Raw genomic sequence first — 12,066 nt, forward strand, 5'->3', positions numbered from 1 at the left:
GTTTTGTTCCATATCTCAAATTCATGTTTTTTATTTTATTTTTATTTTTTTCTTTAATTGTCTTTATAAACACAACATTATATTAAATTTATGGAAAAATATTAAATTAATATTTAAAGTTTGATACTTATTATAAGTTAGTTTATTTTTTTTGCTATGATTTATTTTTTAATATTTTATATTTATTTTAAATATTTAATTTAATATAATTTTATACATAAAAATTAAAATTATTAAATTATATTTGAATACTTTACAAATGATGTAAACAAATAATTTTGATTAATTAATTTTTTAATTATTTTTAAAATATTTAAATATAATTTAATAATAAATTTTATTTTTATTAAAAAATAAAAAATTATATATTTAAAATACATAAAAATTATTATAAATTAAATTATGAAATAAAACTTTTACAATTAAATTATAACAAATAACAAAATTTAAAAATTAATTTAATAATTTATTCTAAATTCATCGCCCAAGGATCATCACATAAATTTATTTTCACACGCGTCATAAAAAAGGACAAAACTGTTGTGATATCCAATAATTTAGGGGAGTATATAAAAGAAAAAAAGAAATTCAGAGGAGATCGTCGCCTGTCTCTCCGTCTTACTGCATAATGATCACTGAGCAGTCACAGAGGCTGCCGCGTGGTTTCAGGATGATCCATAACTTCAATATTGCTGTTAAGCGCGATTTCTTTTATTGCCTTCTGGATCAGAATGTCTCCTTTCGTCTCCTTGCTTTTACTCTCTCGCCTGGTAACGCACTCTACTTCTGCCTGTCATATGTACATTTAGAGTTATAAATTTCTACAAATTCGACGAATAATATGTTTAGAATGCTAGAAGGAAGAGATACTGTGAGGTTTTTCTCACACCAACATGAAAAGCGTGTTAAATCAAGACTTCGGTAAATAACTGATACATATAATCTATTAGATTCCGAGGAACTGGAGGAGAATCTGCTGTGTTTGTGATATTTTTTTTGGTTGTAAAAGAAAGATTTAGAAGCCTTGTGGACATTGTGCTTGGAAAAAAAAAAAATTAATTGGTGCTTCTTTTTTACTGGATCTAAATTATACACGTGTATCTAAATTATACACTTTTGTCTACAATATTATAGATATGTTAGCTGTGAATTATGTATCTTTACCTGTTTAGAATAAGAAATGGATCTTTTTCATGACTAATGCAATTATAGTCATTAGGGTTTTTGATTATTGAGCATTAGTTTCTAATGCATTTGTCATCTTTTCCTGTTGAAATGTTCATTTTATTTCCTCAACCATGTCATATAATTTTTGTTTTTAGATTGCTAGTAGAATAAACTGAAATATTATTATGATGTTTCTCCTGTAATTATAACGAAGACATAGTGTATGGTATTTATAGAGATATCGATAACAAACTAAGAAAACTAAGAATGATAATTTAGATATATGGAGAATTACTCGAAATACTTTATTACTCTCTGATAGACTATACGAGAAATATTCAATTCTAACACTCACTCAATTCTTAAACTGAAGCTTCATCCGGCGTTCCAACTCGCCACAAAGAAAACAGTGGAAATAATTGATTGCAACTAATTATTTTACAAATTTAAATGGTGAAAAAGTGACTAATCTAGTGTTTATATTCTAATGCACATTCTCATGCAAAAGCCCACAAAAGTGGATGCATGGATGATGTAAAGGCTTGCCATACCTTGCAGTAAATTAAAATTTAATGAAAATAGAGCATTCAGCTTCATACATTAGATCTTTGGCTTTGATATTGTGTGAAATAATTGATCGTGACTAATTACCCTTAAAAACTTAGGTAGAAAAGATGTGATGCAATCTATTATCAGTATTATATTCTAATAAAACTGTACCAAATAAAAGATTAAAGTAAACAAATAACAATGCGTGATATAAGTTTACTTTTCAAATTAACATTAATAACTTGTAACTTGATTCCATGAATGACTACTGTTTTACCAGCTCAAAACCACTTGCAGTGAGGTCAATGAACAAAAATAGCTCGATAGGACTAGGGTTTGCACAATTGAATTATCACCTTTCTGTTGGGCCACCATAAACTTTTATTAATCTAGTACCACACTAGGTAGGTCTAGGATTAGCATGATTGAATTATCACTTTTCTGTTGGGCCACCATAAATTTTTGTTAATCTAGTACCATGCTAGAGGTATTGTTCTTGTTATTATGTTAAAGAAATAATACATGGTAATTGTGGGAATACTCATCTCAAGAATAGGAAACTAAGATATGAACTTAACTAATAGGAAATTTATAAAATAGGAAAAGAATATATGAAATTTTAGTACTTTATTATTCTTTAACAGACCATACTGGAAATATTTTCATTCTCTAACATGTATGATAAGATGTTTCTAGAAAAGAGAAAGAAAAGATAAAGTTCCAAGAGCATGAAAATCAGATGATATGATACTTTCTTTGTGGAGCTGATGAATTTAAGTTTTATCCTTGTGCCATCTAAAAAAAGAGGGAAAGATAAGGAATGCAAGTACATTTACTAGAACTAAAATAGTTATTTATTGAGGAACTAAGAGAGGATTGGTGAAAGGTTTATTAGTTGGAGTTGAGGATGTGGAAGTTTTCAGTATGAGATTTGCATATGACACCATTCTATTGCTTCAAGAACCAACTGTTTCTTTCAAATATGATCTGCACGCTTCAAGTTTTTGGGATTACTTGTACCTTTGCAGAATTTAAGTAAAAGTGGCTTGGGGGGCATTGACATTGACAATGAGGCTCTTCATAGCACGATAGTGGTTAGTGGTTGTGTAATCTTAAGCTGGAAATCCTTAAGCAAGTGCTTTTTGGAATTTCAGGATCATAAGATTTCAAAGAGGTTACACAATTTCTGATGTATTTTTCTCTTTAATGAGAAAAGTGAACCTAATTTGGGCCTGGTTGTCGAGTAGTCCTCTTTATTACTTTTCCTTTTTGGAGATTCCTACAGGGGCAGCAATAAAAATAATGAAGACGTCAGGGATTTTCCGTGGGCTGGTATTAGAGGAAGGGGAGGGTGTCATAATACCACTTGGTGACATGGGATGTTTGTTCTAAGTCCAAAGAACAAGGTTCGGGTCTTGACAGTTCAGTTTCCAAAAATACATGGTGCTGCGAAGGTGTAGATGCATGGTCAACCGAGGCTTCCTGTGTAAATTGGGTGCAGAATCGTGTAATCATATATTATTGTGGTGCCCAATGGTGGATAGTTTATGGACAATGATCTATGGTCTTTTGGGGATTAAGTAGATTATGGCGGGCTCTATGAGAGATGAATTGTGGGCGTGGGCGGGGTTTTGCAAAAAAAAAACACACCTACTCCTCATTCCTATATCTATCTTTTGGGTGGTGTGGAAGGAGAGAAATGCTAGAGTCTTTGATGAGGTTGAAAGGGACTTCGTTATCATTAAAAATAGATGATTTTATACTTTTGGTTTTATGATTTTGGGTCATGACATCAATGATTTATATGATTTTGGGAATGTCATTAACCACTTGCTTGAATTGTAAATATTTTTGTACATGGGTGGTACCCCTTTGGTACTGATGATCATAATTTATACTACACTATACTTCTATTTCAAAGAAAAAAATAGTTCAGTTTCCAAAAATATTGCTTTAGTTGCCAAATAGTTGCGATGCTTTTCTCTTGAGTCTCTGGCTTTATGACATAAGTTGATAGGGAGGGACTGATAAAGTATTATCTTTGTTGAAATATATGTGATACCAGAATAAGGAGCCAACGTGACTCACTGAAGCCTGTGGAAATTCGTGTCCTGGATATATCTTTCTTTTTGCATTTTCCTCAATTGAAGGTTGGGGCCATTCCCTTTTTCTAGGAGGATACTTAACTGGGGGGGATTTCTCTACTTTATTTCCTTGCCTTTTCAGTATTTTCATCATCCTAATGCTTCCTTTGTAACTCCTGAGGTCTTCATCTCTTGGACTTTTCACCTTTTCAGACATATAGATAAGTATGTGGTCTTTAATTCTTCAGATTTTATTCTCTTGCAAATCCTTTTTCTCCGTTTGATACTCATAACTTGGTAATTTGGTTCTTAGTACTTCTTTTGAAAGGTGGAAGTTCTGTAAAAGAAGTTCAATTATGCAAAAGAACTAGGAGTCTATCTTATATTGATGTCTGCTCCTCTTTTTTTTTTGGTTTCATTTGGTGGGTTGATTCCTTATCCTTGCTTATTGTATTCCTTTTTTTTGTTTTTTCTTTTTTCATAATAATATCTACTTTTTTTAGAAAATCTTGAATGGTTTAATTTTTATGTTAAAAATCAAGTCCTTGAAAAGATTCTTATTTGACAATGGAAAGTCCCTGGAGTCTTGTCTTTGACTTCTTGGTGTTGTGTTGTCTTCTTATCTTGCAGGGGATTGTTAATTTTCAAGAATCTCAACTATCACCATTTGGAGACATTTATTCTCCAACTATTTCTGGATAGGCTTTGGTGCGAATGATCTCATCTGCTGTAAAGCTGCAAATACCTTATCACTTCAAAAGTTTAAACTGGGTCTCTAGTTAGGTAGGTTAATTTTAAATATTCCTTATGTATCATCTGCAATGATTAAACTTATAGAAGTTTTCTAGTTGGTTTTACATGTTCATATGGCTGGGAGTAAAGCCTATGGTAGTATAACATCCATCTTATGGATGAAGTTATTTATAGGAAATCATCTTTTTGTGTTACTAAATTGTGCCTTCAGAAGTTCTTCACGTGCATAAATATATATGAGCATATATAAAAATATGCTTACAATAAATGGCTGAATTTTCACATTCGGTGATCAACCATGTTACTGCAAAGTTCATGTCCACTTAACCTAATGATAGTAATTGTAAGTAGTTTAAGCATAATCTTGGGTAAAGAGGCTAAACTTTTTTTTTAAAAAAAATAAAAGTATAGTATGTATCATTTACAAGCACCAAAGAGGTATCAATTCATGTACAAAATTATTTAAATTTCAATTAGGATATCTATAAGATTCTTATAATCTTCTATAGTATGCATAAAATGACTTGTAACTAATAAGCCCACAGTTTAGAACCATTTATCCCTAACCCTATCAAAGTTGGCTTTTACCCCTTAAAAGTTCTCTTATTTTTTTATTTCCTCACAACCCAAGAAATAGTAAGGGGAATGAGACTCACATGTTTTTTCCACTGCTAATACCTTTTCATGCCCGATCTCATCCCTTAAATTGTCTGCCACCCAATTGATTCCCAATAACCCATACACTGGTCCATAACTTGTACGCCCATGGAGACTATAGCAATATATGATCGCAAGACTCTTTCGCATCCTTGCATAGGAAGCATCCATTCACCATAATCTTTTTTCCTTCTCCTTACCTTGTTAATAGTAAGTATACATCCGCTCCATGGCTCCCAAGTGAAAAAAACAATTATGGGTGGAGCACTTGCCTTCCAAGTTTGTTTATAAGGAAAGCTGATCTTGGAGGAGTCATTTTGAACCAATTAATTGTAGAAAGAATTTGCCGTATAAGTAACCTTCGCCCTTAAGCTCCAAACTAGTTGATCATTACTCTCATTTTTTTTTCTTGAAATACATCATTGTTCTCATTAAGATAGACTATGGATATTGTTTTTGAATGTAACATTAACAAGTATATTAAAGAAAGTAAGGTACCAAGGAAGTACTACTTATGTACAAAAATTTAAAAATTTGTCAGTGTGTCAACTATGTACCCAAAATCATCCTCCATATATAGATCATGGCCACCAAAACACTTTGCCCAAAATATTGAAACACCTATCCATTAATTTATAAATATCATTTTCAATACCCTCAAAAGCCCTGCTATTTTTCTGTTTCTAAATCTCCGAAAACATCGTTAAATGAATAGTTCAAGAAATTTTTTTGTTGTTTACATAAGTTTCCCAAGCCCAAATTTCCTATTTAACAGACCCTGCAATAACCCAAGAGATCCCGATTAAGTTATACACCATAGACCACAAGCTGGAAGTCACCAGACACCAAAGAAGAAGGTGGCTGCAAGATTCCGCAGCCTGTTTGCATAAGTAGTACCTGTTAACTCCAATAAAACCTCTCCTTATCAACTTATCCATGGTTAAAATATAGTCTCTTCCAGCTTCCAAAGCAAAAAAAGCAATTCTAGGCGGAACTTTTGTTTTCCAAACATTCGTGGCTGGGAAATTTTGTCCCCTACACTCTCCTCTCTGTATCAAGGACTTACAAAGTGATTTCACTGTGAAAAACCCATTTCTATTCAGCTTCCACGTCAGCTGATCACTGCTCTGATTTAACTGCGCATTAACCAACCTATTTAATAGATTTTTGTACTCCACTTCATAATCATTCAAATTTCTAGTCACTTTCACCGCCCAAACATTTCTATTCAGATTGCTTTGTCAGTTTATGGCAATGTCATTTTTATGTGTGGTCTCAATCACAAAGAGTACATATAAAAAAATTATCCAAAGATTATCTAGACTTTCTGGGCTATTTTTCAAGTTTGCGATTTAATCGGTTAGTGGTATGGAGTCAAATGCTAGAAAACTTATTTATATTCGATAATACTATAAAGAAGTTTGATACAAAAGTTCCAATTATTCCAATGATTGGATCATTGGCTAAAGCGAAATTATGTAATGCATTAGGGCATCCCATTAGTAAACCGGCCCTCCCCCCCAACCACCATCAACCATTCATGTTTTTCCTCTTTGCAATTGCATATATCCGAGGGAACTGATCTTTTAGACAACCAGCATCTATCCAATTGTAATGCCAAAACAGAATTTTATCGCCTCCATCCACTTTCCAGGACGCACAATCAAAAGTCATATGCTTTCTGGCCAATTGCCTTCCAGAAACTCATCCCACACAGCGTCCCAACTCCACATGAATCAGATCACTCTCACCCTGCCCCCATCTCGCAGCAATCACCATTCTCTGGAGAAAGTTCTCATCACTCATATGCCTCCAAATCCACTTGCCCTGAAGCGCTAAGTTAATTTCAGAAAAGGATCTCACACCCAAACCACCTTTCTCAACAGGAAGCTTCACCTTGCTCCGCTTCACCAAGTGGTATTTTCTGCCATCCTCCGCATCACCCCATAAGAACCGATTCTGAATAGTCTCAAATCTCTTGGCCACTTTGATGGGAATTGTTGGTATGACGAATAGTAAATAGGTAGGTTCGATAAAGTGTTCTTGACAAGGGCAAGCCTATCTCCTTGGAAAGTAGATTTTTTTCCAGCCCGCCAATCTCTTCTCAAATATTTTTAATGATAGGATCCCAGATACTCCCATCTTTATGTTTCAGTCCCACCAGACTACTAAGATATTTGAAAGGCAAGTTTGCTAATTTGCACCCCAGAATATCAGTCAGCTCCTTGTTGTTGCCTTCACCAAAAATCACTAACTCAGTCTTTGTAAGATTAATATTTAACCCAGATACAGCTTGGAAGCAAAGGAGAATGCATCTCAAATTCAGTAACATTTTCCACTCCAGTGACAAAAAATTAAGGAGTCATCTGCAAAGAATAGGTGAGAAATCTCAATTTGATTGTTGCCTCTCCCAATTTGGATACCATGCAGCAAACCAACCTCCTTCGCCTTCTCCAACAGTTTACTTAGTGCCTCCATCACCATAATGAAAAACAACGGGGACAATGGATCCCCTTGTCTCAAACCTCTGCTGATCTGAAAAAAGAGGATATAGCGCTAATAAGGGACTCGAACTCATTTACCTGTCAATTATTGAAGTTCCTCATCAATTCTACTTGCCATTTTGGAAGCCCACCCACTAATTCTGAATGACTCACTTGTTGTTATGTCTTTGTTTCGTGCAATATCAAAAATCTGGAGGAATTGATCTCTAAGTGCTTCCTCATTAAACCAAGGATCCGTCCAGAAACTAATTCTCCTATTGCCAACCTTGTACTTGATACAACCCTGAAATTTATCTTTGCATATAGATTTTCTTCTAGAAACCTTTCTCATGCTGTCTTGACGAAATTTTGGTGAACCATTCTCTATCCACAGTACCAAACTAAGCTTCAATTACGCTTCTCCAAAGAGTACTATTATTTATCATGAACCACCAGAAACACTTGTCCTGAAATGCCTTGTTCTTATCCATGAACGATCTCAAACCCAAACCACCCTGATGCAACAGTTTTTTAATCTAATCCCATGTCACTAGATGATATCTCCTTCTATTCTCCAACACCCCACAAGAATCCATATTGGATGGATTCTAATTTTTTCGCTACACTCGCTGGAATTGTTAAGAGGGACATATGGTAGATGGAAAGTTTAACCAACGTACTTTTGATGAGAGTAAGCCGCCCCCCTTAGACATTAGATTTCTCTTCCGACCCTCTAATCTTATCTCAAACCTTTCTTTGATTGGATATCATCTTCTCACATTTTTATAATTAGCATCTAAGGACAACCCCAAATACTTGATCGACAACTCTACCCTTTTACTTCTCAAGATGTTTAGCCAGTCTGATAGCATCATCCCCGTCACCCAATCTCATCAGTTCTGATTTAATCAAATTAATATTAAGTGCAGAGATTGCTTAGAAGCATAAGAAGACACATATAAGATTGAGGAGCGCCCCTTCATCCGGTTCACGTAATACTAGAGTATCATCTGCAAAAAATAAGTAAGTAATTTCCTCCACCTGATCTCCTACTCCCACTTTCAGTCCTCTAAAGAATTCCAACTGTCCCTTATCAACAGCTTGTTCGACCCTTACATGGCCATGATAAACAGTAAAAGAGACAATGGATCCCCTTTTCGAAGTCCTCTAGATGCCTTGAGAATGAAGATGAGCCCCAATTGACCATGACTGTCGAGGAAGTTGTGGTGATGCTGGAATTAATTTTCCTAACCATCTCCGCTGAAGTCCATTCTCTTTAACATATAATCAATAAAGTCTCAATTGACGTGATCATAAACTTTTCCCATGTCAAGTTTGCGGAGGACCCCATCCCTATTTTAAAAAATTAATTCATCCACCACCTTATTAGCCACCCATGCAGCGTCCATAGTTTGTCTCCCTTCCACTAAAACATGTCGACAATCACCTATCACTTTATTTATTACCTTGGCCATCCTTCTGGCTAATACCTTTCCAATAAGCTTGTAGATGCTGCTGACAAGGCTAACAGGTTTAAACTGCTTCATGTTGGCAGTCCCCTCCACCTTGGCAACCAGAATTAAGGAAAAGGAATTTTAAAATTTAACAAAAGAGTCCGCCTTATGCAACTCCTTAAACACTTCTGAGATGTCTTCTTTTATAACATGCTAAAATCGTTATGCAGAGAGGCCTAACTACAGCTCGTTGCTGCAATGTTTATGTAGGAGTTTAATAGGTAGTTTCTACTTTGCTTTTGACATTGTAGCTCTCCTTTCCTTTATCTCTGGTACCTGTTTGTCTGTTTTTGAAATATGGATTTTGTTCTCTCACTATAAGGAAACTTGTATCACAGTACTAAAGAGTTCTTGCATTTACTTGGTCTTTGAGAAATTTTGTGTTTCTCTCACACACCTACAAATGTATGGGCACATATGTAAATATGCATCTCTCAAATGTTATAAAAACTTGGAAAACTGAGTTTTTAAGAGATCAAAATGTCTAAAGATTAGACAAAATTCCAATTCTGCAAATAAACTGATTATTTTTGAGAAAAAACAGAGCTGCTATCAAGACACCAAGCAGGTTCCACCCAGTTACAAGATTTGAAATTTAATAATAGTCAAAAGGTCAATGAGGTCCTCGTATGTCCTCGATCGGAGAAAGAGGCTGACTCTTGAACGAAAAATAAAGGGTTTTGGATCCATATATCTCTAACTTTATCAAACAAAAAAAAACCTCATCCTCAAAAGCTGTTGTATTCCTTTCCTTCACAATAACCTACAAGGTAACCAAAGGAATAAGAGAGATATGTTTCTTTGTCTTCTTGACACCTCTGGATACCCTGCCAAGTCCAAGCTTTGTTGCAACTGACCCAACTGATTGCCAAATGTAGATTAAGGATGTAAAAGCCATGCATCCCAAGAAATAGGGAAAAGGGCATTACAGAAGAAGAGGGTCCCTAGTCTCAGTCAGGTTCTTATTGTTCCCCAAAATAAGAATTTGAATTGGAATGCAATTTACAGACTAGAGTACAAAAGGATTCAATCAAAACAAGTAAAGCAAGTAACTAGAAATCGGCAAGCCAAGACTTTTTACTGAAAATCACAGACATACTATGCTGTAGATGCATCCTTTGATACCAAAATTGTTATACATGAGGCTGAAGTTTTACCATACAATTGTCACCCAGAAACAAAATTAAGCTATTTAAGACCTTTAAATTCTTTTGGATAGGTAACTCTAACAACAGGCCAAAATTTGCACTTTCCTTTCAAGTTCCAACAATTCTGATCTGAAATAATTATGAAGTGAGTGAGATACACAACTTAGTAAGTAATAAAATCATAACACATTAGCAAAAGATCAAGGGCTATGAGAATATATCATCAATTAGAGGAAAGAAATGATATTCATAAGCACACATTTTTGCAAATACACATATAATAGATTAAAGTTCAGCTTCTTTAAAGAGATATTGGTAGTGCCAAAATACATAAAGAATTAATTGTTAGGCAAATGGCTGTTGGTGATCTAAAGGGATTAGACTTAGGCATTGGACGTACTAATCAATAGAAAATCCCATTGGTTACCATAGTGGCACTAAACTATTATGGAAAGACAAAGTTCCCAAGTACGGCAAGACTTCCTCCATAAAAATTATATGGACACAAACACTCCCTTGATAATATAGGTAGGCACAAATTGGAATATCAGACTGTTTCTTTAATAGAAAAATAAGTATTATTAAGATCAAGTAAGATGAGTTACAATGATAGAGAATAAGGTATTCTCCTTAATCCTTCACAAAAAGGACTTGAAAAACAAAATAAATAGGAAGTAGCAAAACAACTTGAACACTGAAAGCGAATGCTAGAGGAGAAAATTCATTTGATAAAATTACAATGTAACAATCGATTCCTAAATAATATAGTTATCTTACATTTTAATATAATTACGATTTCTAACATTTTTTATTTTTAAAAAAATATGATTATAATTTCTAATTTATTTAGGAAATCTTGTGCTAACCCATTCTGCATCAGTCTCCTGTGGTTGGATAAAACTTGTCTACGAATTTTGAAGTAGCAAATGATGTAAAATCTTGATCTTCAAGCTTCCCATGAAAACTTAATGACCTTTGTGTTTGATTTTTCTTGTCAATACCTAAAATAATAGGAAGAGAATTGTTTAGGAGCGTTAAATCTTGGCGGGATAGTGAAATCAACAAGTTAACCAAATGGAATGTCAAATCTCTTGTTGCATTGAACTTTCATAGAGTTGGCTCTTAGGAAAAAATATTGAGCAATAGGAAGACATAATTGATTTTCTTGCCCATCCATAGAGTTGATTCTTGGGGAAAGATCTTGAATAGGAAGGCATGGTGATTCTTCTTACTCTTCCACCTTGGAGTTTGATAATGTGGACCTTAATAAAAGAGAGGTACTCGTTCACTATAAGCAAAATCATCCTCGTAGAATATATAACCATCATTTGTTTCTTGTATCTCTTTATTTTCTTTTATTCCAAAATGCAAGTTATTCTTCGTTGGGCATTCGTAACTCATGTGCCCACTTTGTCCACACCTAAAGTATACAACTTCCTTACCTTTTGGAGTTTTGAAATTTGATTTTGATCCATTCTTCAGCTCACATTTTGCTTCAATTGTATCTTTAGGAGTGGATTCCACAATGTTTTTTGGGATTGGGTATTTCAAATGCTCTTCCACATCAAGAGCCGATTGGTAAGTTTATGTTATAGTTGTAGGAGGTTGTTGAATTTAACTCTCTTTTAATGTCAAGTCTTAGTCTTGCCTTAAATTAAGATGCTACTTGACTATCATCTTCAACTAGTTGACTAGTGCTAAAATATTATAG

The 12,066-nt window shown here is 34.2% G+C and overlaps 2 protein-coding genes across 11 annotated transcripts in view; one reads left to right on the top strand and one right to left on the bottom strand.

Moving 5' to 3' along the window:
• The first annotated feature begins 527 nt into the window (after positions 1 to 527).
• LOC110817253 (histidine-containing phosphotransfer protein 1-like) overlaps positions 528 to 12,066 on the top strand; it is a 37,614-nt gene continuing 26,075 nt past the window's right edge. For 3 of the 10 annotated variants that reach the window (XM_088213504.1, XM_088213502.1, XM_088213505.1), the window contains exons 1-2: positions 535 to 770; positions 4,431 to 4,583. Coding sequence is in view for 1 of the 10 variants with exons in the window: in XM_022045708.2 (XP_021901400.1) it covers positions 11,907 to 11,933 (27 nt within the window). In the remaining 9 variants the exon portion in view is untranslated. Of the gene's footprint in view, positions 771 to 3,781; positions 3,867 to 4,430; positions 4,584 to 11,866; positions 11,934 to 12,066 lie in introns of those variants that run through there. The other 7 variants (XM_088213506.1, XM_022045708.2, XM_088213509.1 and 4 more) reach the window with 7 other exon arrangements.
• On the bottom strand, positions 6,915 to 10,105 carry LOC148268831 (uncharacterized). The gene is made up of 8 exons (XM_088212194.1): positions 10,034 to 10,105; positions 9,929 to 9,970; positions 9,160 to 9,258; positions 8,110 to 8,208; positions 7,830 to 7,997; positions 7,650 to 7,745; positions 7,347 to 7,548; positions 6,915 to 7,195 (listed from the first exon to the last, which is right to left on the bottom strand). The coding sequence occupies exons 1-8, from the start codon at positions 10,103 to 10,105 to the stop codon at positions 6,915 to 6,917; spliced, it is 1,059 nt and encodes a 352-aa protein (XP_088068320.1).

Source organism: Carica papaya, chromosome 2, assembly GCF_054855325.1.
Source record: "Carica papaya isolate Zhongbai chromosome 2, ASM5485532v1, whole genome shotgun sequence".
Lineage (NCBI taxonomy): Eukaryota > Viridiplantae > Streptophyta > Magnoliopsida > Brassicales > Caricaceae > Carica > Carica papaya.

Bases quoted from the DNA above. Each gene is read 5' to 3' on its own strand.
- LOC148268831 (XM_088212194.1), bottom strand. From the start codon at position 10,105: ATGGCTTTTACATCCTTAATCTACATTTGGCAATCAGTTGGGTCAGTT. The intron at 7,746-7,829 runs GCAAGTAGAATT...CTCTTTTTTCAG, and splicing joins GTGGGTGGGCTTCCAAAATG to ATCAGCAGAGGTTTGAGACA. The intron at 7,549-7,649 runs GTTGGTTTGCTG...TTGTCACTGGAG, and splicing joins TGTTGGAGAAGGCGAAGGAG to TGGAAAATGTTACTGAATTT.